We start from the raw sequence: 24,338 nt of genomic DNA, 5'->3' as shown, positions 1-24,338 counted from the left end.
TAAGCTCTACAGGATAAGCAAAGTGTGAAAGAGAGGCGTAGGTGGTGGTAATTTCGAAAACTTTTGCCTACTGTTCTGTTCTATCGTATATATGCAGTGCAATGCATAGTTCCTGATGGTCACGCTGTGGGATGCGCGAGGTGAAGGTGGAGCAGGGCTGGCGCCTATCGAACGCGTCTCGATTTCTCGAGGTTGTAAGCGTGCATTTCCGCGCTGCCACTTCCGCCAGGACATTCTCATTCCACTACGCACCATCCTCTCTCCCTTTTTTACCCCCAGTGCTCTTTTTGTTCTTTTTCGTAGATTCGTTCTCGTGTCTTACTCCCCAACCTCCTAGTCGCCATTTCGCGGAGGGAAGCTTCAGGGCTCTTCCTTCCTCGTCTTCACCAGTACCAGCTTCCCGTCCTGTCTCTCCCTCTGCGTTCTTTTCCCTCTCGTGATAGAATAGAGCCCCTGCCGTGCTTCGACGCGAACAATTGAACCTCTCACTCTCTTTACATCAGAGCTGCTCAGGAATAACAGTTCGGTCTTCAGACGTGTGCCATTCACAAATGGAGTCGTCTCCCCCGAGGAGCTGTTCAGTTGCTCCTGTGGCAGGTGTGAAGCGTCCAGCGTCCTTGTTGCCCGCGTTTGAGCCATTGAGCTCGTCTCCGTCTCTTCCTCGACCACAGAAACGTGTAGCACGCGACGATGACCGTGCCATTTCAACTTATCCCACCCCCGTCCCGACGTCGTCCACCCATATCATGTCGTCCTCGCCTCCAAGAATGCCAACATCATCTCGCCGTAACCTGACCTCAACACTCTCAGAACGAGCCCCTCTCTCTACAGTTCCTACGTTGATCCTCCCTGAAACCGGCGAGCCAATCATGATGGGACGGTCCAGTCTTTCATGCCAGTACCAGCTTGCTGCCAACCGCATGATCTCGAGGGTGCACGTCAAGGCCACCTACAAACCGGCTCCTAACCCGTTCGACCGAGATAGGGTGGAGATAATGTGTCTAGGGTGGAATGGACTTAAACTTCACTGCCAAGGAAAGACGTATACGCTGGCCAAGGGAAAGACGTTCACATCGGACATCAAGGACGCTGATATCATGATCGATGTTTCCGAAAGCCGCGTTTTGGTCCAATGGCCGCGTGGTGACAGGAAGGAAGACGTGTCGACCGACTCGGAGCAAACCTGGGAGGAGACAACGCCAACACGGAAGAAGCAGACTCACCGCAGCCTGCAAGATAGTCCAGGTGCTGAACGCCAACGCCTCGCGTCCCCTGTCTCCCCATCTCCCGCTGTCAAGTCCATGATCCCTCCGTCGTCGCCAATATTCACTCCGACTCGCTCTCGAAACGCGGTCGTCGTGTATGAAGATGAAGTTTCACCTGTTCGCCGCCTCGACTCCGATGACGCGTTGAAGCCGTCTTCCAGTGTGGCATCTCTTTTGCAGAGCTCGCAATCTAGTGATCTAAGTGACCTGAGTAAGCCTGACGATTTGTCAGACCATGACGAGGAGAACGACCCAATCATTCATTCTTTCGGGCCTTTTGGCGAGAACCTGCTTCCTCGCATGGCCTCGTTTTCTGCTGATGAATCCCCACTTCGGCCTGCTCGCCCCCGTGCACATCTCCAGCCTACATCTCCAAGACAGCCTTCAAAGCCAGTGGAACATCCTCAGGAGGAGAAGAAGAAGTCAGCCGTTATCAATGAGGACGCGGAGCACGTCCAAAACCACGCCGTCAATCAACTAGCTTTCTCACGTCTGTCATCCACGCCTTTTTCTACCATTCTTGACAACCTTCCCTCTTCCCTCTGGAAGGCAGACAACCACTCGCGCCACGGGCCTTCAAGAGAAGAGATTAGGGCAATCTTGGACTCCACAAAGTGCATCGGCAAGGTTGCGCGCGAAGGCAAGGATGCTGCCGGAAAGCCACTTGAAGCCGAATACTATTACATTCCTGACTTTGATGACGACGTTATGCGTCGTGAAGCCGTCGTCACAGACCTGCGAAAACCCGGCCTTAGAAACTGTCGAAAGCAACATAAGGTTTGTCTCTCATTCAGACTTGGCCATGACTGTACTAACCTGAGCAGCAATATTTTTGGCGGAAACCAAAATGAATATGAAACAGTTCGACTAATACCCGACATATGATCCTGTTCTCAGTACATACTTACCTTTTTGGTTTTTTTTTTCTCGATTTCCTGTGTTCCTTTCTCGAGGACTGCATAGCGTGGCGTGGCATACCCAGTCTGGCTTTTATTACGTTTTTGAATGAAGGTGTATGATGTATGGAGGTCTAGGTCGTTCTCTCGTTCACTTGTTACCTTGCTGCCAGAGACGTCTTCTGCTTTGTGCAATGCTGGGCTAATGAACTTGTCTGTACAAATATTTGTTCAACGCCATCGATGACGGATGGCAGCGCCTAGCGATGCTCAGTGGGTGTATTTTACCATTTTGGACACTTATGATCTGTATGTTACCTATGGAATAAAAGTGTTTAGAGTTAATACCTCAATATCCGCAGATTTTCCTTGGCTTGAGAAGAGCGTCTACTGCAACTTGACATATGGAGTACTCCGTAGCCAGGAATCACGTGTGGCAAACCGAAAGATGAAGGTGAAAAGGCATAATTAGGGTTGACGTTGTATAAGCTTACATAATCAAGTCATTATGCTCCCGAAGACCGTGGCCTTCATGTACACGTAAATTGTGGGAAGCAAGCAACCGCCGAGTCCATTCTATATTTTGCCCTTCTATTTAGGGATGGAGAGAGGTCAGGCGCTGGCTAGGTAAAGTAGAAGGCATACAGCTGTAAGCCAGGAAGACTTCGTAGTGGACGTCGGATAAGGGTTTATCTACACGCCGCGGCTCTGCTTGCTGGCTGCTACCCGCCTACTTAGATCGTACCTACAGTACCCTTGAGGCGGAGGCTGGGGAAGTTAGAAACCCTACTCGGATTTCCTTGGAGCAAATATTATTTCCCTACGGCCAGAAACACCGGGCTAACCATGGTGTTGGAATCACAGCCACGTCGTGATAGACTGAACAGATGCGGTTTATTATGACTAAGAGCAAGCACCTGGGTAGTGGAGGTCCGGATATGTGGCACCGGCAGACGAAGATACTCGGGGAGGATGGGATGTTGGGAGCAACTCAGACGGACTTATGGGGTTATCATCGCTCGGGGCCTCAATGAAAGCGGCGCGAGTTGAGCAGGTTTATAGAGGGGTTGAGTGGTACGGAGAAATTTGTTAGCCATGGATGTGCAAAGGGAACATAGTGCCTGTAATCTTCCAGTTCCAGCGATTGAATTGCAGTATACTGTAAGGGGAAAGATGTAAGCGGCTACGGCAGAGAGTTACCACAAATGCTGCAAAGAAGACCGAGAGCCTGTCCATGTCCATGATTGTTTCCCTATCACCAAGCTGTCACCATAGCTGTCATCATCAACGCCGGCTAGACACATGCTTCATAGCATCAAAAAGCTTGCTGGCCGATAGCGCCGATTCTGCACGAAGCTCATGGGGTACTCGTGGGGGTGCGCTTAACGGGAAGGTTGATGATGATGGAGGTTTATGGGCTTGGAAAGCGAGATTTCAAGCACATTGAGTCTTAACTGTTGAAACGATAGAGGCTTCGGTCAAGGGCAATAATCCTTTGGTGTGCTTCTTCGACTGCGGAGATCCTTCACTGTTTCCTCTCTCCTCCCTTAACCTCAATAGGCTTCGGACTGCAACCAAACTTGTGTAATATGCCAGGACCGAAGACTTGTGATTTTGATCGTCTAGTATCCTAAAGTGCTGATTGCGGGCGATTTATTGCCGTCGTTTGGATTTCGACGGGTTGGCGCATGGTTGAGGCGAGGAGCTGATGTAGGCGAGTGGGGTTGCATTCAGTAATCTTCAATCGGATTGCTAGGTTAGCTATAGTGCTCGGTCAGAAAAATCCAGGTCACAGTTTTGCTTCCAAGAGATGCCAGGGTGATTGGGATAGTGTTCAGGTACAGAGTGTGTGAATGAAGGAGATGGAGATAAGTGACGGAGATTGGCTAGCACGGCGATGCACTCGCCGCCTTCGCCCTCGCCCGCAATTCTCCCCACGGCTTTTCAATCGTGCAACATCCCTTGACTTGACCACACTATCTGTTTCAGGCAGACCCAGAAGTGGCGCCTTTCTTGTCTTTGGATTCTCCCCAATGTGGCGTTCAAGTCACTCCCACGCTTTCCGTTCCAATTTCTTAAAACCACTACACAATAGCTGAATTCATCACCGCGGGGATTGCTACGCTACAACCGGGCGGCAAGAGGATGGATCGGCAGAGAAAGCGTAAGCTGGGCCCGATGCGCTCTGGATGATATTGGTGTCCGTGTCCTAACAGAGGTTTACTACAGGGGAGATACGCCGTCTGAATGAGCGAGCCTGGGCTGGTGAGAGTGGTACTGTTCCCTAAATCCTTCCTTCCCCTCACCCCGCGCTTCATCTAACCGTCGACATCCGTATAGATGTATTTCCTGTCAGCAAGTCGCTCGATTCGTCGCTGAAGAAGAATACGGCTTTCATCAAGCGCCTTCGCACTGGTATCAATGCCGCTGCCCAGCAGACGTTGCTAACTGACATCCGCACGTTGTCACTTCACAAATACCTTTCGGAGATCATATCAGCATGCTACGAGGGACTTTGTAAACTCAAGTCGCCCGGAGAGATTACTGCCGGTGTTGAGATTACCAGTGCCCTGCATCAGCGATTCGGCCCGGCGGAGTTCACCCGACAGATCGGATGGTTGCTGGGACGGGGCCTGAGCTCACCGGATAAAAGTCAGTTAAAAACTCTTAGCCAGGAATTGCGAGAGCGCGAGGAAAAAGAAAGACTGTCTCGCCACCGAGTGTTGCTGAAGGTTGTGACGGAGTTGTGGCTGGTCGGCGTGTTGAGGACTCTTGACGACGTTGAACGACCGGAGGATGTGGGTTCTAAGGGAAAAGATGGCGCAGGATTAGGCAATAAAGTGGTCGATGGAGTGTCGAGGAACAGAAATCCAGCGGGTGACAAGGAGTCAGAACCGTTCCCGTTGGAGGTCTTGAAGGATCTTCTCGGCCATGATCGCGACCATTCCAACCTGCCACTAGCTTTATTGTTCGCGAAGAGCTTCAGCTGGGATGTTCTTGGCGTGAAGGCCGCTGAAGAGGGAAGGAAAACTGTTGAGGCTGACGGAGCGACAGCTACGCCTGCTGAGATTCAGAATGGTGACGAGGCTACGGCCGAAGATGACGCACCGCTTACCCCGGAGAAGGTTCAGGTTCGTTTCAGAAGTATTCTAAACCGATACCTGGAAGATGTTAAGGCGCATGTCATGCGCGACCAAAAGGCGCTCACTGCACAGAGCAGGCGCAATGCGGAAGCCTACGTAAAGAGTGGTGAGATTTTCGAAGATCGGCAGGCAAATTTTGAGAGGCAGACCAAGTCGCTGGAGAAGTTGGTTGCGAATACGCAAATCCTCTGCGAGATCCTGGGAGTAGAGATGCCTGCCTTGGCTACACAGGAAGCTTCAGATCCGGCAGCAAGCGGCGGTATTGGTCTCGTGAAGACCTCGGAGTACCTTCGGGGTCAAGGAGAAGGGCCTGGAATCTGGGAGGATGAAGAGGAGAGACGTTTCTACGAGAATCTTGTCGACTTAAAAGGCAAAGTCCCGGCTGTTTTGCTGGATGATGGAAAGAAGAAGAAGACCGAAACCGGTGAACCGACCAAGAAGAAGGAAAGTGAAGCTGCTCACGAGCCCAGTGAGAAAGCCGAGCCTCAGAGTCAGATTTCGGAGGAAAGGACTACCGAAGCTGATGATCAGTCTATGGCGATTGCGAGCAAGACCGTTGGAGCCCAGGTAGATGCGCTTTTGGCCAAGCTTCCTGAGCTGCAAACAAAAGAGCAAGTTGACCAAATGGCACTGGATTTCTGCTTTCTCAATTCCAAAGCGTCCAGGAATAGACTCGTGAAAGCTATCTCTGATATTCCTAAAGGCCGCATCGATCTCTTGCCTCTGTACTCACGTCTCGTCGCAACCCTTGGACAGTATATGCCAGACATTCCTCAGGGATTGACGACGTATCTTGACGAAGAATTTCGCAGTCTTCAGCGCAGAAAGTCCAAGGAGTTTCTTGGCCAAGTGCGAATGAGCAACATCCGCTACCTCGCGGAATTGACAAAATTTGGAGTGGTTCCGGAACATATCATATTCCACTGCTTCAAAGTCTCCCTGGATGACTTTTCGCGCATGAACATTGAGATCATTGGCCACCTGCTGGAGAATTGCGGACGATACTTGCTTCGGAACCCGGATACGTCCCCACGAATGGCATCCTTTCTGGAGACGCTCGGAAGAAAGAAGACAGTGCAGCATCTGGGTCCACAAGAACGCATGATCATCGAGAATGCTGTCTACTATGTCGACCCACCCCAGCGGCCTGCCATTCAACAAAAGGAGCGGACACCCATGGAGTCTTACATCCGAAAACTCATTTATCTGGATATGAACAAGCGGAACTATACCAAGATTCTAAAGTCAGTTCGGAAGCTCCATTGGGAGGAACCGGAGGTGGTTCATATCCTGGAACGTGTTTTCAGCAAGCCGGCTAAGGTCAAATACGGCAATATCCATCTGCTTGCAATCCTTGTTAGTGCGCTCTACCGCTATCACCAAGGCTTCGTCATTGAAATTGTGGACAATATTCTGGAGTATATCACACTGGGTCTTGAGCAGAATGATTTCAAGTTCAACCAGAAGCGGATCGCAGAGGTCAAGTACCTAGGGGAGCTGTATAACTATAAAATGATTGACTCTCCTGTAATATTTGATACGTTGTATCGAATTGTCACATATGGTCACGGTACGTTTTTCGAAACCATTGAGGTTGCTTTGCTAACTGTTCTGCAGAAGGCGGCACCCCGATGCCAGGAAAGATTAATGTGCTTGATTTGCCCGACGATTTCTTCCGGATACGTTTAGTCTGCCAGCTTCTGGATACCTGCGGTCATTGTTTCGACCGAGGATCTGCGAAGAAGAAGCTTGACTTCTTCTTGAAGTTCTTTCAAGTAAGCTTGCGTTTGCTTGATGGATGAAGCTTAGGCTAATTTTTTAGTACTACATTTGTACCAAAGACCCACTGCCGATGGACATCGACTTCCTTGTCCAAGACACGTACTCTCTCACCCGCCCGCAATGGACCTTAGTTACGGACCTAGACGAAGCTAGCCGTATCTTCGGCGAGGCAGTTGCCCAGAATTTCAAGCCACAAGAGGAGAAGCCTGAACCCGAGGAGGAATCGGAGGATAGTGGATCAGATGAGGATCTGGAAGAAGACGCATTTCCAGAGGCCGACGAGGAAGGAGAGTCGAGTGATGAGGCCGATGTAAGTGAACCAGCATACTCTGCTGATCAGTGCTAACAAGGCAGGTTTCCCCGAACGCTGAGCGCAACGACGACAGCGAGTCTGAGGAAGAACAAATTTTCGTCACCCGTCAAGAAGAGGAACGAGACCCCGAGGCCGAAGCCGAGTTTGATCGTGAATTCGAGAAAATGATGGCGGAAAGTGTTGAGTCCAGAAAATTCGAGCGCAAGGCTGTGTTTGATATTCCTTTACCGATGAGACGCGCTGCCCGTGATCCCGCTGCGGAAGTCCCAGCCGCGAATTCAACCCCAGCTCCCGTTTCCTCGCCTGCTCAGTCGTCCGGTACAATGGCGTTCTCGTTGATGACCAAGAAAGGCAATAAGCAGCAGACTCGCACTATCGATCTGCCGTCCGACTCCACTTTTGCCGTTGCCATGAGAAGCCAGCAGCAGGCTGATAGGGAGGAGCAGCAGCGGATTAAGAACCTGGTATTGAACTATGAAATGTCCAACGATACTGACAGTACCGAAGGTGGGTTTACTTCGCCTTGTCGCATGAATTCCAAGGAGCAGGGGAAGAAAAAACGACATGCTAACAATAGAACAAACAGAACCCGTTGAGAAACGCTCCCCTGCCAGGGTTGACAAGTCGGGCGCGAACCGCTCGGCTTTCCGCTCGCGCAAGCTGCAGCTCAGTGATGTGAATTGGTAGTGTTTGGCATGGTTATCCGGAAGCCACCTCAATATGCATTATGACCTGCTGGGACTGGATTCCCAACGAGACATGGTGTTGACAGCCCGATACCTTAAAATGGCGAGTGGGTTTGAGCGTGAACATTGAACCCAAACAACCGACCGGTCAATCCACTTGTGTGCTTGCGGAAGACGACCGACCTTCAAGACGGGAAAGGAAAGAGCCTCGTCGCAAGCTTTCCACCAGCTCGGACGTCACCCATTAGAGGAAGTAGACGATGATTGCACTCGACCTGGTCTTGGCCTCCGCTCTTCGGCCGTGTGGACGAGGAAATCTTGACTCAGCTTCGCAGAGAGACAGCGCTTTGGCTGTATGCTTTTTATGTGCCCAGCTTAGTTCGGCCTGCTGTTCAGTCTAGCCTGGCCTTGTCCAGTCAGGCGCTATATTTAGTCAAGTCAGGATCAATCGCTTATGGCCCAGCGCGGATAATGCTTTATCTATGTGCTTTGCCAGGACCTGAACGGAAAATAGCGGACCACAGCTTGGTGCATTACACCATGCAGTGGATTATGCTCCTAGCAAAGTACGAGTTATGTGCCTACACGCGAAACCGAATCATGATCAAGACCAACATTTGCATTAGATGATAATTGACTTTAATCTTACTGATCTGCTTTTCTATCTTCCTATGCCCTTACTCTGTAGACTTACGTTATGCTGCTTGTTAGCAGTCGTAGCGGCCCGAAACTCCCAAAGAAAAGAAGAGCACACTCTATAAGAAATCTATTTTACCTCTTCCAAGCAAAACGTGATCACACCACGTCTCGTGCAAGGACAACTTAGAGTAAAAGTACATGAGTAGGTAGTTACATAGGAAAAAGAGAATAAGGGATGAAAACCATAAGAGACGTCAGGAAATAACAAAATGGCTGGAAATAAAAGCGCAGTTGACCAGGAGATGAGATGGCTTGCGGAGTAGGATCGGACGTAGAATGTTGATATGGCCTAACTAGGGAGGAGGGTAGGTAGGCTTCGCTCTGGTAAGCCTGGCTTGACACTGGAAGAGAGCGGTAGCGGAGAGACCCAACGGGTATCGCTTGAACGTCTAGTCCAGAATCGATTTCTTCCCAGTCTTCCACGGGCAGAAACGGCCATTTTAATGGCCTTATTGTCAATGGTCTCCATCACCGACTCCAATCCGTTCCGCCATAGGCCCAGCTTCATGGAAGATGATAAATCTATTTCTCCGTTTGCTGCTCGGGCGTCTTCTCCGGCTCCGACACGTGCAAAGCCTTGGGAACAACTTCCTCGCTTTCCGCAACCTCGCCTGCAGCGGATTTCACCTGGTCGCGCACTTCCTTGGCTTGCTCGTGTTTCTCAGCAGGAACAGACGCATCAACCTCGGCAGCTAGGGGTTGTTCGACTCCTGCAGCATTGGCCTCAGCGCCAGCCTCCTCATCATCGTCAAGTTCCGCGCCGTAGACGTCGGGGTGTGCGCGGAAGCAATCCTGCATAGCCCTGTGATGATATCATCAGTAAATACTCTTTGGAACATGCAAAGCGTGGAAAGTGTAATGCGGGACCCACTTGAATTTGTCAATGCAATCCATCCCCTTTGGCTCCTCCTCCGAGTAAACGAAACAGCTGAATGCAGCGCGGAACTCCTCCCCGCAGGGGCCGTATGCCATTCCGCCCAGACACGGGCAGTCCCAGTTAATCTCGCCCGTTTCCGGGTTGAATGCGGCCTGCTGGTCTGCTTCGGCCTCGAGCTCTTCGGCGGACTTCAAGGGCGATTCTGACTGTGCGTTGGCGTCCGTTGAGGCGGGAGTTGCCGCTGCCTCAGCGGCTGCGGCCGGTGCCTTCTTCTCCTCGCGGCTCTTGGGCTTAATGGAGTCGAGCGTCGGCAGAGGTTTCTCATTTTCGTGTTTAGGTTGAGGCTCAGGACGGAATGACACTTTATTTAGGAATTGCGATTAGCTTGCGTCGTGGTGATAGTGAGGTCAAAAGAGATTTTGAGACGTACGCGATGGAGTCTCGGCGAAGACACTGCTCGTATTGTAGTAGTAGACAGCGCCAGCTGCCAATCCCACCCGTACAAAAGTATTCTTCCAGCTCCTTGGCTTTGTTGACCCCGTAGAGGAGCTTATAAATCGGCGAGTTGGGCCGCGCGCGACACCGACAGCTGGTGTTGGTGCGCGGAAGAGCGCTCTCGATGCGGGTCGGAACATTATGAGCTGACGGAGGAGAAAAGGGAAACAGCTAGAGAGCGAGATGAGAATCCAGTTTGAGCGAAGATATTTGCGGGAGGGCCTGGGGAGAGGTCAATTGAGGGGAGTGTTCTAAATAATGTCTCCGAGGACGAGAACGGGACTGAGCGGAGTGCAAGTGCTGCAAGGCAGTCCCGATGTTAAGTCCTGAGGCCATAAAATTTTCTGCCTGAATTGCACCGGCCAATCAGGGCTCGGCTGTATACTTACTGTTTCTCACGCACCATGCTTTCGTCGGGCGCAGGCAGAAGAAGCGGTCAAATTCCCAGTCATTCATCTTGGACAGCAATAATGTTCTGTGCACTCCATATATGGTATGAAACTAGAGAAGAAAAATCATATGTACAATGAAATACAACGCCCACGCCCACGAATTACTAACACTGTGTGTATGAACGCCTGGCGTAGCACCATGACAATATCAAACCACTGCGGTTATCCCCATTACAAGCCACTCAACAACTCCGCCATCGAGATTGGTTTCCTCACGGCATTCGAAAACCCATCATGGTATGTCACCCACACCTTCCGGCCTGCACTGGAAAGCTCCTGCTGCGCAAACTTCGCTTTCCTCGATAGAACCTGCTCCATATCCTCTTGCGGCGATGGCACTTGATCCTGGATAATCCGCCCAAAGAAATCGCGTTTTACCGCGGTGCCATACTTTAATTTGGCGGCTTCGGCGGGGTTGGCTGGCGTACTGATATTATGGGATTTTGTGGTGGATTTGTTGGAGCCGGTCGAAGATAAGTTCTCAGAGTTTTTCCGTATCGATTCCTTGCGGTATTCTTGGTCGAGAACTTGGCGGACAGCGTAGCGGACGGGATTTGTAGTCGATGAGAAGCCCGGAACTTTAGAGAATGAGACAAGGGCGTCAAGGGGCCTAAGAAATGTCAAATCCAATGGACGAAAAAGAGAGTAGACTTGGTGCTTACGGTTCCATGCGATATGCCCACCCTCCATGGCCGCCACCCTCATTCTCAATGCGGACTTTCTCAAACGTCACGCCTAGACCGGTCATTACACGGACTGCGGACTGGACGAGAGCGCGCTCGCTCTCCTTACGCACGCTCGCCACACTCTTCTGCTCGCTGCCGCGCACGACGACAGGTTTAATGTCTGGCGAGAGCATGCGAATGACGTTCGGAATAAGTTCGGTGGCTACATTATTAGACGAGCGAAAGAGTCGAAGAAGAGGCGCAGAAAATGATGACTGAAACGTAGATAGAATGGCTTGGTTTTGCTTCGTGGCTTCGAAAGCCGCGTAGTCTGCTCGTGGGCCGGAGAAGGGATGTGCTTCTTCCTCCTCTTCTTCGTCTATTTCTCTGTACTGGTGTTGAACTTTGCCCTGCGCGGTTGCGAAGAGAAGGTGGAAGGCCGATGTTGCCTGGCTGAGGTAGGCACCCAACTCCCAATCGTGGGCGGAGTAAACTCTTGATGAAATGGTGTCGTGGAAGTGAAGCCAGTCGTAAGCGGCGTTCGGTTTGGTGAGGAAGGTATCGTCTTGATATGGTTGGAGAGGGTATGAGGAGAAACACTCGGAGGTACAGCGGTCGTGGTCGCCGCTGGCGTCGACCATCTCGCACAGCCTCCGGATTGCATGGCGCTTTTTGATATTGGCGACATCCACTGAGACCGCCGCTGAGTGGTCGTATGGGTCTTGGAGAGATTCATCGCCAAGGGGTACGTCTGGGAACCCGGCCCCTTCAGTAAAGACTCGATCCACAATGTCGCGTACTCCACCGCGGTTCATGCCTTTGAAAAACGAGCCGCCTCCGGCGTCTGCGAGAACTCGCTGTTCTAGCCAGTTCCGCGTCAACCTCAGGGGAGCGGAGCTCTCATTTCGAAGCTTGTGGGCTACCCATTCTGCAGCTACTAGGACGCTCCGGATGTCACCTTCTGCTGCACCACTGCTTCTCACGCCGCGTTGCTTTCGCTTTGCAAGGCCCCATGAGGCTTCACAGAGTCGTCGTACTCCGTCGCTGTCCGACGGGATTCCCTCAAGCGTGAAGATAGACTTCATGCGAGAGACGACGTTCTCTAGCGGTGCCTGACGCACGTGGATGATTTCTGCGACAGAAGATTGTCTGAGCGGCCGCAAACTTGCATGGTACACGTCATTGCAGACTAGAATAAGCGGACGAAGGAACCGGAAATTGTCACCCTTTCTCTTATGTCCATCAGATGCTCGCTCGGATGTGCGTGCCGAGTTCCTCTGGTCTAGAAGAACGAGATCGGTCAAGGCCTTCATAAAGCCGCCTTCACCAGAACCCCCAGATCCGCTGACCACTCCGTCCACCTCGTCGACAACAACGCACACAGGCCGCCCAACCTTGCGCACTTTCTGCTCGCCCAGTTCTACATTCATTCCTTTCACGTTTTCCGTGCCGAGGGCATCTCTGATTCTGCCTTTGACGACGTCTCTGCTACGCTCATCACTGGCGTTGATTTCTAAAACCTCGTAACCAGCCTGTCTTGCACACACATGGGCCAGAGTCGTTTTGCCCAGTCCAGGTGGGCCACAGAGTAATAGAACTTTCCGATGAGGCCGTTCCTCTTCGTCGTTGTTATACTTCGCCTTGTTCTGTTTAGCCCGGGCAAGGCTGGGGTAGACAATAGGATCCCATCCTCTAAGCCAGCGTAAGATTGAACGATTGGTGCGTTCATCCCCAATGAGCTCGGTATACTTGCGAGCACGGTATTTCTCAGTCCACATGGCTGTAGAGAGCTTTTTGCTTCGCTTGTCGCCAATGGGAGCTTCAATGGATGGCTGTACATCCGCTACAGGGGCGGGTTTGGGGGCTCCAGCAGCCTTGGTCTCTTTCGCGGACTCGTTAAGTAGACTGTGTATATCGATTCCATAGTAACTCTTCTGTGCCCTTCCAGGAGCAGTCGTCGAGCGGCTAGCAATGAGTCTTTCGTAAGAAACTCGAGCGCTGGGTTTTTTGAGTGGAACATTCAGCGTCTTCCCATTGCAGGTCTTTATCTGCACCGAGATAGGTGATATATTTGGCGGCGCGTATGTTGGAACTATTGTGCTGCGCTCGGTTACAGAGTTAATGGCTACCGACTCTAGAGTACTTTGGGACCGCGGGACCTCGGTAAGCATGACAGGTTGTTCTTGTGTGTCGATCTGGCTCTCGAGATGCGCATCGTTGAAAGCCTCTAATCCGCCATTGTCGTCATCGTCATTGTCCAAGAACCCGCCCATAATCTTCGGCCGCTTCGGCTCTGCTCTCGACCCAGATTGAGAAATCTGAGGAAGATCGACACACTGTTCCTGAATCACAAACTCGCTCTGATATTGCGCCTCATTGAAAGCCTCTAATCCGTCGTGGTCGTCATCGTCATCGTCATCGTCATCCAAAAACCCGCCCATGATCTTCTGCCGCTTCGGCTCTGATGGCTGCGACTGCTCGCCATACTTCCGTTTCTGCAAGTCCGGAGGAGTCGCTCTCAAAGAAAACTCAGCAGAAGAGATAAACGGCATTTTGGGTGTTGGAGGTGAGGACGGGAACGACTGTTCACGGATTGGAGAGAGCACGCTGCTCAATTGAGAGTTCTTCGGTGGTCTTGTGGGGGTATCTGCAGAAGTACAGAATGAGAAACGATTCTTTGAGAAAGCCGGTCTTCTGTAGTAGGCAAAGATAGCGCACCCGGTCTCACGTCCTCGTCGCTGCGGAAAATATCAGACAGATTCCAGGCTCGGTGCTGGATCACGACTTTGTTGCGCGTCTTTTCTAACTGCACCGCATTGAGCGCTTCGAGCTCGTCAGAGAAGGATTCGGAGGGGAGTTCGGGGTCTTGGGAGTGTAGAAGGAGAGCGGGATCGAAGGAGGAGAGATTTATTGGGGATGAATTTGTCATCTAATAGTTCGCTATATCATTAATTAATAGGATAGACTGAAGTCAACATTCGACTTGCACTGGGACCGACGACGCGACGCGAACGCGCCGGCTGATAAGGTGCATAAGCAGCATTAAGCGAATGACTAAGCTTATTCTTCACATGGGGCTGCTACTACTCTTCCGTACCTCAGCCAGGCCTTCCCTTAACCCAGGATGCCACGTCTTCTATGAACGAATATCTTAGTCCGGCACATTACCCTGCGACTCCTAACAAGAATTTCTTTGAAGGCAGGATCAGGCCATACTTTTATTGGCAGTGATGCGATAATACCGTATTTCAGACTAGTCGCACTAGCCCTAATAGAGACTCCGAGCACCAGGGCTCCCTTTAGAGTTGAACTCCGGAAATACCAGAAACGAAGAGAATTCTTTAGAGGGTTTTCGTCCGACGCCTGTATTTTTCCAGGCCGTGAAAATAGCAATATCTAGCTGCCTGGAGTATTCCGTGGGCTCGAAACTTGCTAGGGAAGATCGGAGTAGAATCATCGGAGTATAAAACTTCGTATCGGAGTTCAGTTTCGGAGTAGGAAGCAATTCACCATCGAACCTGACAAATGCTGCACACAATCTATTTCTAAGCTAGAAAAACAATATCATCGGAACGGTCGAGTCTTGTGTAGTATCTACCGAATACGAACGCAAAAGATGGTTTCCACGGTCATCTGAGTGTTCAACACTCACCCGAGGATATCATTGGCGTGGTCGTATTGCGGCTAAGGCCTGACTCATTCGAAAGCCAGGCCAGACCAGGTGGGAGACTTTTGACCGCATCCTCCCAAATAGACTCTCTTGACGGTCCAAAGACAAACAGGGAGCAGAAATTACTCATAGGGACGCGTCCAAGCCTCTAATCTTAGGCAGACCCATTATCCATGATGAATACGAAGCCGAAAAGGGAGGCTGTAGTGGCCTGAGTCACTCACTCGCACGCCCTCCTCCTCTTATGCCATCATCGCCATGCGTACAGCCCCATATTGGCGGCCTAGCCCAGTGGAGGGCTGAAAAAACTGACACCGGACTGGCCCGCCGTCAAGGTGTGTGGAGACCATCCTGCCAAAGGTCTTATTGCTAAGCTTCGATCCAAGTCAGTCGACTTCTTGTATGCTTGGCAACTCCGACGAGGATTCGGAGTAAAGGACGAGGCCAAGTCATTGCTAAGATGACTCGACTAGACCTGAGGATGGATATATAAGGGGATGAAATGCTCGTCTCCATGCTCATCATCATCAACATCGCCAGCAAAAACAACAACAGCTCTGAGCGCAACGTCCTTATACCAGACTGAGCTCCCTGGATCCCAATCTAAACTACACATACTACACAATCCTCAAGGACAGTCTACAAACGACAAGTTGGTCAAGCATCTCAGGCACTTCAGAAGCTATAAGTCTCTGAGCATACCAATTGCCTTCATTATATTCCCAAGAACCCATTGCGAGCACTCCCAGCCCAAAGAATCAACAATGCCTTCCACCACCAAGTCCTCTACAAAGACCTTCGACGACGCCTCGTCGACCTACTCTTCAGCCTCGACTTCCACCGTCATGAAAGAGAAGGAGGAGGCCAAGCGCAAGTGGCTCTCCAAGAGCAAGAGCAACGCCAGCAACGCCGACTCCAAGAACAAGGACGCAGCGCTCCATTACGAGGCCATGGCTCATTACCTAGCTTTCCGATAGGTGGCCGCCAGGCAACTTGAGGCAGCAACTTACGTGCGCGCCTATTACGAGCTTGATCCCAGAACATGGATCAAGCAATAACGCTTATGGATATTATGATTAGACGAGAACTCCAGTTCCATGTCGCTACTGTTGCTTTAATTGTATTCAACATGCCGGGATTACTGGTCGTTATATTATGGAGTCTCGGTGTCTAGATGGATATTTGTTGATTCAGTATAATGTGTACTTAGTTATGCTTCATAGAATTCATATTTTTCACTACAATCCATTCTTGAGTTACCAAGGGTACCAGGCGACTACTACTCTGTCCGCCAACCTGAAACCTGTTTGCAATAGGAGTGAGTTTAAATACCTGGGCTTTGGTCATAGTCTAGGCAGGGTTGTAAAGAATCTCTAATGTTTCCGTTAGGGTTATATAAAGTGCGATCTCCACGTGGATAAATAGACCCATGCCAACGCTATATATATTCAAACCCATGCTACATAAGCACATTGCCCTAACCGCTAGAGTTTATAGTCCATTTCTTAGCGCATACTGTTCTGACAATATTCGTTATTATTCTACATCAGGTACAATCATTATCAAAACAAAACACGCTGAAACAATGACGTGATGCAATCTCAACCATGGACGAGTGTATGGATTTCATACCGCTGACTCAGCAGCTGAAGCACGCCCACCTGCCAAAATGGGAATTGGCTTTAATTTTAAACATTCTTAGACTGATCTAGTTCTCTATATCTACCTGTGCCTAACATTGTTGGTGCCTTTACATCTAAACTTTTGTCATACTTGGGCCCGGAATCTGAAAACCAGGTATGGTAACCAGAAACAACAAGGCTATTGACTGGACTAACAACCTAACAGAAACAACCCCGATATCACTATGGAATGGGACCCAACGCAATTCTTCCGCGAGGACGACACACCACGACAACCATTCGGCCTTCTGGTACTGAACCAGCCGATCAATGAGGCCGCTCTTTCTGTCTTGTGGAAGCATGGTATGTCCCGGCCCTTATTCCTGTCTGCACGCCCCGAGCCTATAGTGTACTATCAGACGCTACGGGACGCGTCAGAAACAAGCCAGGCTAATGGTATGACCAGCGCTCATAACCGTCTGCGCAGACGGCGGTGCAAACCGGTTCTTCGAGTGGACAAAGACCAAGGGCATGGAGAATGATGATGTACGCTGCTTGTTCCATCTGCGTATATATTCCAACCCACTCTGATCAAAGGAACGACTGACAAGCTTCCAGCTTCCAACAACAATAGTCGGTGACATGGACTCGGCGCGCTCCGAAATCCGCACCCACTACTCAAACCTAGGCGTGAATATCGTCCAAGACGGCGATCAGTACACAACCGATTTCACCAAGAGCTTGCGGTATATACGTAAACATGAGAGTGAAATCCTCTCTTCAGCCGGGTTCTCTTCCGATGACAAACTATCGATTCTAATCCTCGGCGGCCTTGGCGGCCGAGTGGATCAGGCGTTCTCGCAGGTCCATCATCTGTACATGATGAATCAGAGCCAGGCCGAAACAAACGGAGATCTTTACCTGATATCCGAGGAAAGTATATCGTTCGTTCTCCTACCAGGTCAGAACACAATCCACGTGCCTAGGACAAATCGGCCCAGTTCCACTGACCAATACCGATCGCCTCCCATACCAACGCCAGACGAAGAGCACGAGAAGCATCTGCTAGAGGAGAATGTTGGCATCATTCCTGTCTCTGGGCCCGCAAGGATCACAACCTCAGGTTTCGAGTGGGACGTACAGGACTGGCAGACTGAAATTGGCGGCCAACTAAGCACAAGTAATCACATCCGGGCTGAAACCGTGACCGTGCAGACGAACGTGTCGGTGTTGTTTACTGTCGAGTTGGCAAGGCGGCTGAAGCGTTCTGCTAGGTGGTGATGATGATTTAGTAGTGGAGGACGGTTGAATGATAATAATCTAGGATGATCTAAGACTCTTGGCCTAGTTAGATGATAAATGTTATAGCCTTTTATAATGTATATAGATGGCACGAGGAAGGGCATAGTAATAGGTGGAAGTTGTTCGGTAGAATATGGCGTAGGATAGAACAAGCGACTATATGACCCTTCGGTGGGTTTGGTTCATGATCTACCGATCATGATCACTACAAAAACAACAAGGATGCGATTGCCTGATTCGCGCAATCGCTGAAACAATATGGAATTATGATTGATAGATCGGTAGCCCTCAAAAGAGGGACCTAGAGGACGTACCCATAGAGAGAAGGGTATTTCTTTATACTTGGTCAAAAAATATATACCAACAGAAGCTGTAGGTACGTACGTACCAGAACAGTGACGCCTTTCCACAGGAATCCAGCAGGCAAAGCAACTCGACAACTTGAATAGTATAAGAAAAAACACCCTTACATTCAACTTGAATCGAAAACAAGCACAACGCGACAATCACCCAAAAAAGCAAGCAAAACCCAAACCAGTCCAAGCCCAAGCGAGAAGTAAGCTGAACTCAGCCGATCTAGACTACCAAAAACTACCTGATTTGCAAAATCCATACATTGCATGACACGCATAGATACCACCCGGGCCAGAGCGAGACCACAGCAATAAGCAAAACGCCAGTGTGATGACTCCAATTGACAAGGTGAATCTGACATAAAACCAAACGGAAACCAAAACTCGACGTAGCCCCTTGTAACTGTAGCACACTGATGTACACCGCTCACCCTTTTGAAAGAGAGGCTGATCCAAGGCAACTGTCTACCTACTCAGAATAGCCTCATACAATGTCCCGACAACTCCAATAGCGGAACCAGTAAGGACTCCCGCGTATTGGAACGGGATCGACGCGTTGACTGTTTGAAGCGCGTAGCTGGAAAACAGGTTCCAGAAGTTGAAACCGTGCGCATAAACAAGGTACGAGATGATAGCTTTAGCGATGTTGAAACTGAGAGGGTCAAAGGTTGTCAGTGTAGAGTTGCCGAGACTGCTGCGGCGGCGGGTCTGAATGCCAGTGTTGTTCGATCGCGCCACCTGAAGGCTGATGTTGAAGAAATAGGCGGCTGTCAGAGGCAGCAGCACGCTAGTCAGCAGCCATAGGGAGACTGGTGCCCAAAATAAGCCGTCGACTAAGATGAAGACATCCGGAACCTTGACTGGAATTGCGGGTGTGTGAATGGCATCGATGGCAGGAATCGTCGCGGCGTAGCCCCACGGTACGACTTGGTTGATGACGCTGAAGGCTTCGAGGAGTGTGACGATGACTTCGACGGCCTTAACGCTGCTGAGGGCTTTCCGTAGCGCGTCCGCGCCCTCCTGCACACCAGAGCTTTCCCAAGCGTCGCCGATGCTCTTACGCCACTCGGTCGTTTGTCGCTCAATCGCTTCAGTGACGACTGCAGGCGACGGCGGCAATCGATGACTCTGAGCGACTACCTCTACAAGTGGGCTTCGAGGGGTACGCTCAGCGCGGTCTTGAGATAGAACATCCGCATACGGACGCGCAGGAGTCGCAGCTGCATCATTAAGCGCTTGCGTAGGCGATGTAGCAGAAACGTCTCTGCAATAATATCATTAGCCACAGGACGCGACAGTAGGGTCAATAGCGACATACGAGGAACTCTCTTCTTCCTTTGCCCGCGTTGGTCGCCGACGAGCTGACCGGGCAGCCGAGCCAACGCCTGAGCCAGAAGTTTCCGCCTTGACGGGAGTGTTGTCGACAAGGCTGCTTGCTCTGCTTGCTTTGCTGGCCCTGCTGGTTCTCTTCGAGGGGGACCCGCTAGACGGTTGTGATTGAGACGAGCGCCTGTAGTAATCCGCTAGTCGCGTGTCGTCGCCGAAGATGGAGCTGTTGCTTTGGAGATGCTCGTCCAGTCTGGCGGCAAGTTCGGGCTTGGTGTCGTCTTCATAGCTACAAAAATCAGCAACTATCGACTCAGTGGAACGCGAAATCGCAGGCACGCGACGTGCGATCTCGTTACGGATTGTTGCGACTTACTCTTGGAGGTCGGTTATCTCAGCGAATTCTGTGAGCTGCGCCTTGCGCAGCTTTTGCAGGTAAGGTAGTCCGGTAGACATGATGCGCGCGGATTATGCGAAAGCGGATAGAGAGAGCAAGGGGGAAATCTATGTTTAGATAAGATCGCGAGGTGGTGGGAAGCAAATGGAGAAGTAATTTAAGCTTGAGGGATTAGAGGCATAATAATAACAACAAATAATAACAAGCAGGACCAAGGGAGGGAGAACGAGAGGTCAGGTCATCGACGACAATCGACGTAGTTGCGCGTGGCCAATCACAGCCGTCCCGCCTTTGTTTACATTTCGCCCCCCGCTTTTTCCTATTACGGAAAGATATACCTCGTTCCCGTGCCAGGGAAGTCCCAGATGCCTCATAATCCCATCTCATGACTGTCTATTCTATTGTACAAGTACCTAGTCTCTAGTATTCTATATCAGATGGCCCCTTCAAGCAAGTGTATATACACGTGTACATAGAAGGAGAAGGGGAGGGCCATCATGCCGGCAACAAAGGAGAAGAAAAAACGACTAATCCCGCAAACGCCCTAACAACGCAGCCTTCCATCCAATGCACTATATTCACAATCGAAAAAGTATCGTCCATCATCCACAATGGTCCCAATTATTAGTAAAAGCGCGTAGCTCAAAGGGGGATTGTGTCCTCCGCTTCGCCAAAAGCTTCAAACTGCTTGAGCAGGTATTGGTACAGGACCAGCATCGTTCCACTCTGGATGCTAGTCCAGACTCCTCTTGGGCCGACACCTCGGAACCACCCCCAAATTCCCTCCGTCTTGTAAATCATCTTCAGACCGGTAAAGAACGAGGAGTTGTCCAATCGTAAAGCCCCGGACGGCGTGTGAGATGCCGCAGCCGCTGTTGCCGATATCGACCGCAATTGTGACTGCACGCCCGACTTCGCTTCTCGCACCACCGAAGTGTTGGGTGCCGGGTTCTGCTGCGTCTGAATCCGCGTCTTCACAACGTCCATAGGACACGTGAGCACGCCTGCCATTCCACCCGCTGTAACGGCCGTGAAGATCTCCAACCCCAGCCCGATGTCGCGAGCTCCCACCCATTCTTTTGCTAGCCGCTGTTCTTGCTCATAGAAGGCGAATTGCAAGGCGGAGAATGGGAGATCGCGGAAAATCGTAGCCTTGTAGCCATAGAAAAGCGCAGAAAACCCTTCTTGACGAACGATTGTGCGGAAAGCATCTGCAGTGGAGCGGTAATTGTATCCGGATTTGAAGTAGGGGTTATTATAGCGGCCCTGAAGCTGTAAACGGGTCTTCGCAACTTCTGAAGGAACATAAACGACCGAAGCCGCCAGATCTGCAAAGAAACCTGCATAACAACATCATGAGTATCTTGGCTGTATAAACCAACTGAGGACGGCTCCTTACCACCAGACAAATATGCCACATTAGCATTGATCCCCGCATCCAGCATCTTGCGCTTCGTGAACTCATAAACGCCAAAAAAAATCAATGTACCCGGAAACGAGCCCATGAGCGCAGGCGTAACCCCACCATACAGTCCACGCAGAAGCCCTTCTTGCCGATATATGGTCGCATACGACGAAGTCATCGAAGTATATCTAGGAGGGATATGAGGATCGCCCTGTTGTCGCGTCTTGACAGTATCTAAAGAATGCATAAGCATATCACCACAGGTACCACCTATACCACCAGCGAGCATTGCCTGAGGGAGTCCCCGAATTAGCCTTTAACGAGATGCGCTACGCTTTCTGAAAGAACAGCCAAGCGGACTGAAGAGCGGTCAGAGCAGCGTACATGGAGATATGGAGGACGAGGTTCCTCCTCGTCAATGTCTACCGGTCCATTGTATACATTTGTGTCCGTCGATATCATTATCGGCGCAGTATGGGCGGCATCGCTGGGATTGGCCGGGTGGAAAGCCGGTGTGGTCGAATCAGCTGATTTCTCTGTCGTTGTGAACAGGCTGAAGACGCGCGATGTTAAGCTCATTGCAAGAACACCGCAACCCAACGAATCGTGGTGCGGGCGAGACCACGGTAAGTTGCGATGCGGCGATGCCGGGTTATTTGCAGGACGCCACTAGGCGAGAAAGAAGCGTAGGAAGACGGGGGGGAGCAAAGATTTTGCAGACCAGAAAAGCATAAACAAGTGTCAACAAAACTAGAGAGGCAGGTGTATCAACATTGCAACCTTTTTTGTCAAGAGAACTTGAACTGTGATGCTGGTCGGCTGAGGCCCCAAAATTTTGGTCGGTCTTCCGTTTTCTCCGCCGCCCGAGAGCCCTGGAGGCCTCAGGCACTGCAACGTACTACGAGGGTAGGCCACGACCAAATTTCCGCACTCGTCGGGTCTGAGTACTCATATACCTATCACTAATGCGGGTTCCGAGAAACATCTCATCAGTATGATTTGATTATACTTGTTCTTGTCCATAGTACTAATTGGTAGGGTTCATCGACTGTCGCTACTTCTATGGAGGTCGAAGCAACGTTAACGGATTTGACATTGACGCATTCAAGATAGGTAATAGGATGAAAAAGAACAAGAAAAGGAATAACAGTAAAGTTCGGAGAGGCCACCACTTCTCAGGCCTCGGCTGTCTCCAACATAAACAAACAAACCACTCAAGTTGGTTAAACTATCCCCAAGCTACACTATACACAACCTCTCACAGCTTCGTCGGTTCTACTGCTCATAAAGCCGTCTTCCTCGTTACCGGATCATCGTTCCTTTAAAGATGGGATTGATGGTCCTTGGGTTCGTTAAGTTCATCAGCCACAGTAATTGCCCATTAGTCCAGTTGGACTCAACGATAGTGGATAATGTGGGGTATAGAGAAAAGTCAATGGGCTGTTGTTCGCCTAATTTCACCACTACTTATCGCAATATCGTTTTTGTCTTTGATGGCCCTCATTGGGGCTTCTTGCCTGCTCCGGCAGTAAAGCGGCTAATGTCGGTAGCCTGGTATGCCTGACGGACGGCATCCTTAAAGCCCTCCCAGCCATGACGCACCGCCGGAGGAGTGCTCTGGTGGGACATAGAAGCATCGACTCTTGCTGTAAAGTGGCGGACAGCCTGCTGAACGAAAGAGCTCTGGCTGTAGCGGGCGCGGAAGAAGGTCAGATAAATGAATAGGAGGATGAAGCTGCCCTTGGAGAAGGTAAGGATGGCCAATAGCAAGCGGAACAAGAGGGCAATTTCCAGTCCAGCTACGAGATCCATGCTAGCGTCATAGTATTGCTTGACAAATCGCCCGATGGTCTCTGCCAATGGCGACTGCTTCGCGTTCGCACGGCCGGGAGATCCAGCGGGGGTGCTCGGAGATTGGAGAGTAGGAATTAGGTGGGCGCGAGTGTAAGTTGCAACGTGGAAGACGGAGTAGACGCTGAATGGCAGCAGAGCAAGGGGCACCTGGCGAGAGTATAGCCACACCAAGGCCATTCCTAGAACCGGTACTGTCAGTATTATCACCACAAACTGACTCTGGTATAGCGACAACTAACCCAAATACTGAACGTTCTCATCGCCCGCAAGCTTCAGCAAGACGCTGGGAAGGCTCCCTTGGAGACGTCCACGTGCGATATGTCCCTTATACACAACAATTCCGTAGGTAACGGCCGCGGAGATGAACGCTAGGCGGTAAGACACCTGTGCCGCACCCGAGTAGTAATTGAAGGTGGCATAGGAGAGTAGGTATCGGAAGACAGAGCCTAGCAATGTCACATGCCTAGAGTCGGTCAGTCAACGCTGGTCTTCCAGAACAATCCGCACGCAACCGAATCAGGCTGCCAAACGAGGACCACGTAAAGGACAAAATCCAAATTCTAAACAGCGATTGTTGGAATTGACTATAGCGGTCTTGAAACAAGATATAGGCGACGCTGAAAGACTAAATGGCCATAGACCTACCCGATGAACCAAGCAAACCTACAGGATGACACCCAGTCAGTAACCACGCACACGCCAGAGAATAAGAGAAGCCTACTGCAGCGTCTGGGCTAAAGCCTTAAGCCTTTCGGCCAAGGGTAGATTTGACGGAGGAGGGGGAGCCATCGGGAACGATGTCGCTGACGATGTGAAGTAGTTGTTGACGTGGAGGTGGTCGGGTGGTCTCGGTCGAGGTTGAAGAATGAAGGAGGGGACGCTGCCCGGCAATGACGAAATACTGTAAAACGGCGGGTAGTTAACTCAGACAAAGAATACAGCAAGAGATAAGAATTGAACAGAGGGTGAATCAATGTCAGGAATGATTTGTCTCCGTGAGGAGGCTGGGCGGGGAGGCGGCAGTTAGTTTCGGACAAAGTTGCTTTTGGTGTGTGCCGGCGGAAGCTCTTTCTAGGAACCTGACCTGGTTGACCATCCTCGGGAGCCTCTTGTAAATCGGCGGACCCAGTGACGTC

At 50.8% G+C, this 24,338-nt stretch overlaps 9 protein-coding genes across 9 annotated transcripts; 4 read left to right on the top strand and 5 right to left on the bottom strand.

Annotated features, from left to right (window-relative positions):
* The first annotated feature begins 175 nt into the window (after positions 1 to 175).
* fhdA (putative transcription factor Tos4) lies at positions 176 to 2,435 on the top strand. Its single transcript, XM_073744270.1, has 2 exons — positions 176 to 2,042; positions 2,090 to 2,435. The coding sequence occupies exons 1-2, from the start codon at positions 552 to 554 to the stop codon at positions 2,114 to 2,116; spliced, it is 1,518 nt and encodes a 505-aa protein (XP_073595646.1). The 5' UTR covers positions 176 to 551; the 3' UTR covers positions 2,117 to 2,435.
* A 1,687-nt stretch (positions 2,436 to 4,122) lies between these two features.
* BDW70DRAFT_136782 (regulator of nonsense transcripts 2) lies at positions 4,123 to 8,692 on the top strand. Its single transcript, XM_073736925.1, has 7 exons — positions 4,123 to 4,325; positions 4,391 to 4,435; positions 4,502 to 6,874; positions 6,922 to 7,079; positions 7,127 to 7,396; positions 7,441 to 7,906; positions 7,986 to 8,692. The coding sequence occupies exons 1-7, from the start codon at positions 4,307 to 4,309 to the stop codon at positions 8,084 to 8,086; spliced, it is 3,432 nt and encodes a 1,143-aa protein (XP_073595645.1). The 5' UTR covers positions 4,123 to 4,306; the 3' UTR covers positions 8,087 to 8,692.
* A 145-nt stretch (positions 8,693 to 8,837) lies between these two features.
* Positions 8,838 to 10,409, bottom strand: BDW70DRAFT_136780 (coiled-coil-helix-coiled-coil-helix domain-containing protein). Its single transcript, XM_073736924.1, has 3 exons — positions 10,092 to 10,409; positions 9,656 to 10,022; positions 8,838 to 9,586 (listed from the first exon to the last, which is right to left on the bottom strand). The coding sequence occupies exons 1-3, from the start codon at positions 10,294 to 10,296 to the stop codon at positions 9,307 to 9,309; spliced, it is 852 nt and encodes a 283-aa protein (XP_073595644.1). The 5' UTR covers positions 10,297 to 10,409; the 3' UTR covers positions 8,838 to 9,306.
* A 224-nt stretch (positions 10,410 to 10,633) lies between these two features.
* On the bottom strand, positions 10,634 to 14,181 carry BDW70DRAFT_55274 (putative sister chromatid cohesion factor (Chl12)). The gene is made up of 2 exons (XM_073744269.1): positions 11,271 to 14,181; positions 10,634 to 11,218 (listed from the first exon to the last, which is right to left on the bottom strand). The coding sequence occupies exons 1-2, from the start codon at positions 13,823 to 13,825 to the stop codon at positions 10,780 to 10,782; spliced, it is 2,994 nt and encodes a 997-aa protein (XP_073595643.1). The 5' UTR covers positions 13,826 to 14,181; the 3' UTR covers positions 10,634 to 10,779.
* Positions 14,182 to 14,886: 705 nt separating this feature from the next.
* BDW70DRAFT_136777 (uncharacterized protein) lies at positions 14,887 to 16,188 on the top strand. Its single transcript, XM_073736923.1, has 2 exons — positions 14,887 to 15,274; positions 15,326 to 16,188. The coding sequence occupies exon 2, from the start codon at positions 15,441 to 15,443 to the stop codon at positions 15,918 to 15,920; it is 480 nt and encodes a 159-aa protein (XP_073595642.1). The 5' UTR covers positions 14,887 to 15,274; positions 15,326 to 15,440; the 3' UTR covers positions 15,921 to 16,188.
* Positions 16,189 to 16,687: 499 nt separating this feature from the next.
* BDW70DRAFT_136775 (thiamine diphosphokinase) lies at positions 16,688 to 17,947 on the top strand. The gene is made up of 4 exons (XM_073736922.1): positions 16,688 to 16,740; positions 16,792 to 16,928; positions 17,032 to 17,111; positions 17,184 to 17,947. Exons 2-4 carry the CDS (start codon positions 16,811 to 16,813, stop codon positions 17,844 to 17,846), a joined length of 861 nt encoding a protein of 286 aa, XP_073595641.1. The 5' UTR covers positions 16,688 to 16,740; positions 16,792 to 16,810; the 3' UTR covers positions 17,847 to 17,947.
* Positions 17,948 to 18,148: 201 nt separating this feature from the next.
* On the bottom strand, positions 18,149 to 20,155 carry BDW70DRAFT_136774 (uncharacterized protein). Its single transcript, XM_073736921.1, has 3 exons — positions 19,923 to 20,155; positions 19,539 to 19,835; positions 18,149 to 19,484 (listed from the first exon to the last, which is right to left on the bottom strand). The coding sequence occupies exons 1-3, from the start codon at positions 20,000 to 20,002 to the stop codon at positions 18,686 to 18,688; spliced, it is 1,176 nt and encodes a 391-aa protein (XP_073595640.1). The 5' UTR covers positions 20,003 to 20,155; the 3' UTR covers positions 18,149 to 18,685.
* Positions 20,156 to 20,341: 186 nt separating this feature from the next.
* Positions 20,342 to 22,127, bottom strand: BDW70DRAFT_136771 (putative mitochondrial carrier protein). Its single transcript, XM_073736920.1, has 3 exons — positions 21,733 to 22,127; positions 21,343 to 21,640; positions 20,342 to 21,283 (listed from the first exon to the last, which is right to left on the bottom strand). The coding sequence occupies exons 1-3, from the start codon at positions 21,925 to 21,927 to the stop codon at positions 20,586 to 20,588; spliced, it is 1,191 nt and encodes a 396-aa protein (XP_073595639.1). The 5' UTR covers positions 21,928 to 22,127; the 3' UTR covers positions 20,342 to 20,585.
* A 240-nt stretch (positions 22,128 to 22,367) lies between these two features.
* On the bottom strand, positions 22,368 to 24,245 carry BDW70DRAFT_136769 (uncharacterized protein). The gene is made up of 4 exons (XM_073736919.1): positions 23,924 to 24,245; positions 23,848 to 23,865; positions 23,442 to 23,665; positions 22,368 to 23,381 (listed from the first exon to the last, which is right to left on the bottom strand). The coding sequence occupies exons 1-4, from the start codon at positions 23,989 to 23,991 to the stop codon at positions 22,849 to 22,851; spliced, it is 843 nt and encodes a 280-aa protein (XP_073595638.1). The 5' UTR covers positions 23,992 to 24,245; the 3' UTR covers positions 22,368 to 22,848.
* Between the last annotated feature and the right edge of the window lie 93 nt (positions 24,246 to 24,338).

This window comes from Aspergillus foveolatus (genome assembly GCF_047715535.1).
Source record: "Aspergillus foveolatus strain CBS 279.81 unplaced genomic scaffold BDW70scaffold_26, whole genome shotgun sequence".
NCBI lineage: Eukaryota > Fungi > Ascomycota > Eurotiomycetes > Eurotiales > Aspergillaceae > Aspergillus > Aspergillus foveolatus.
Note: the sequence above shows the minus strand (reverse complement) of the source record. Positions and strands in the feature narration are given on the sequence as shown.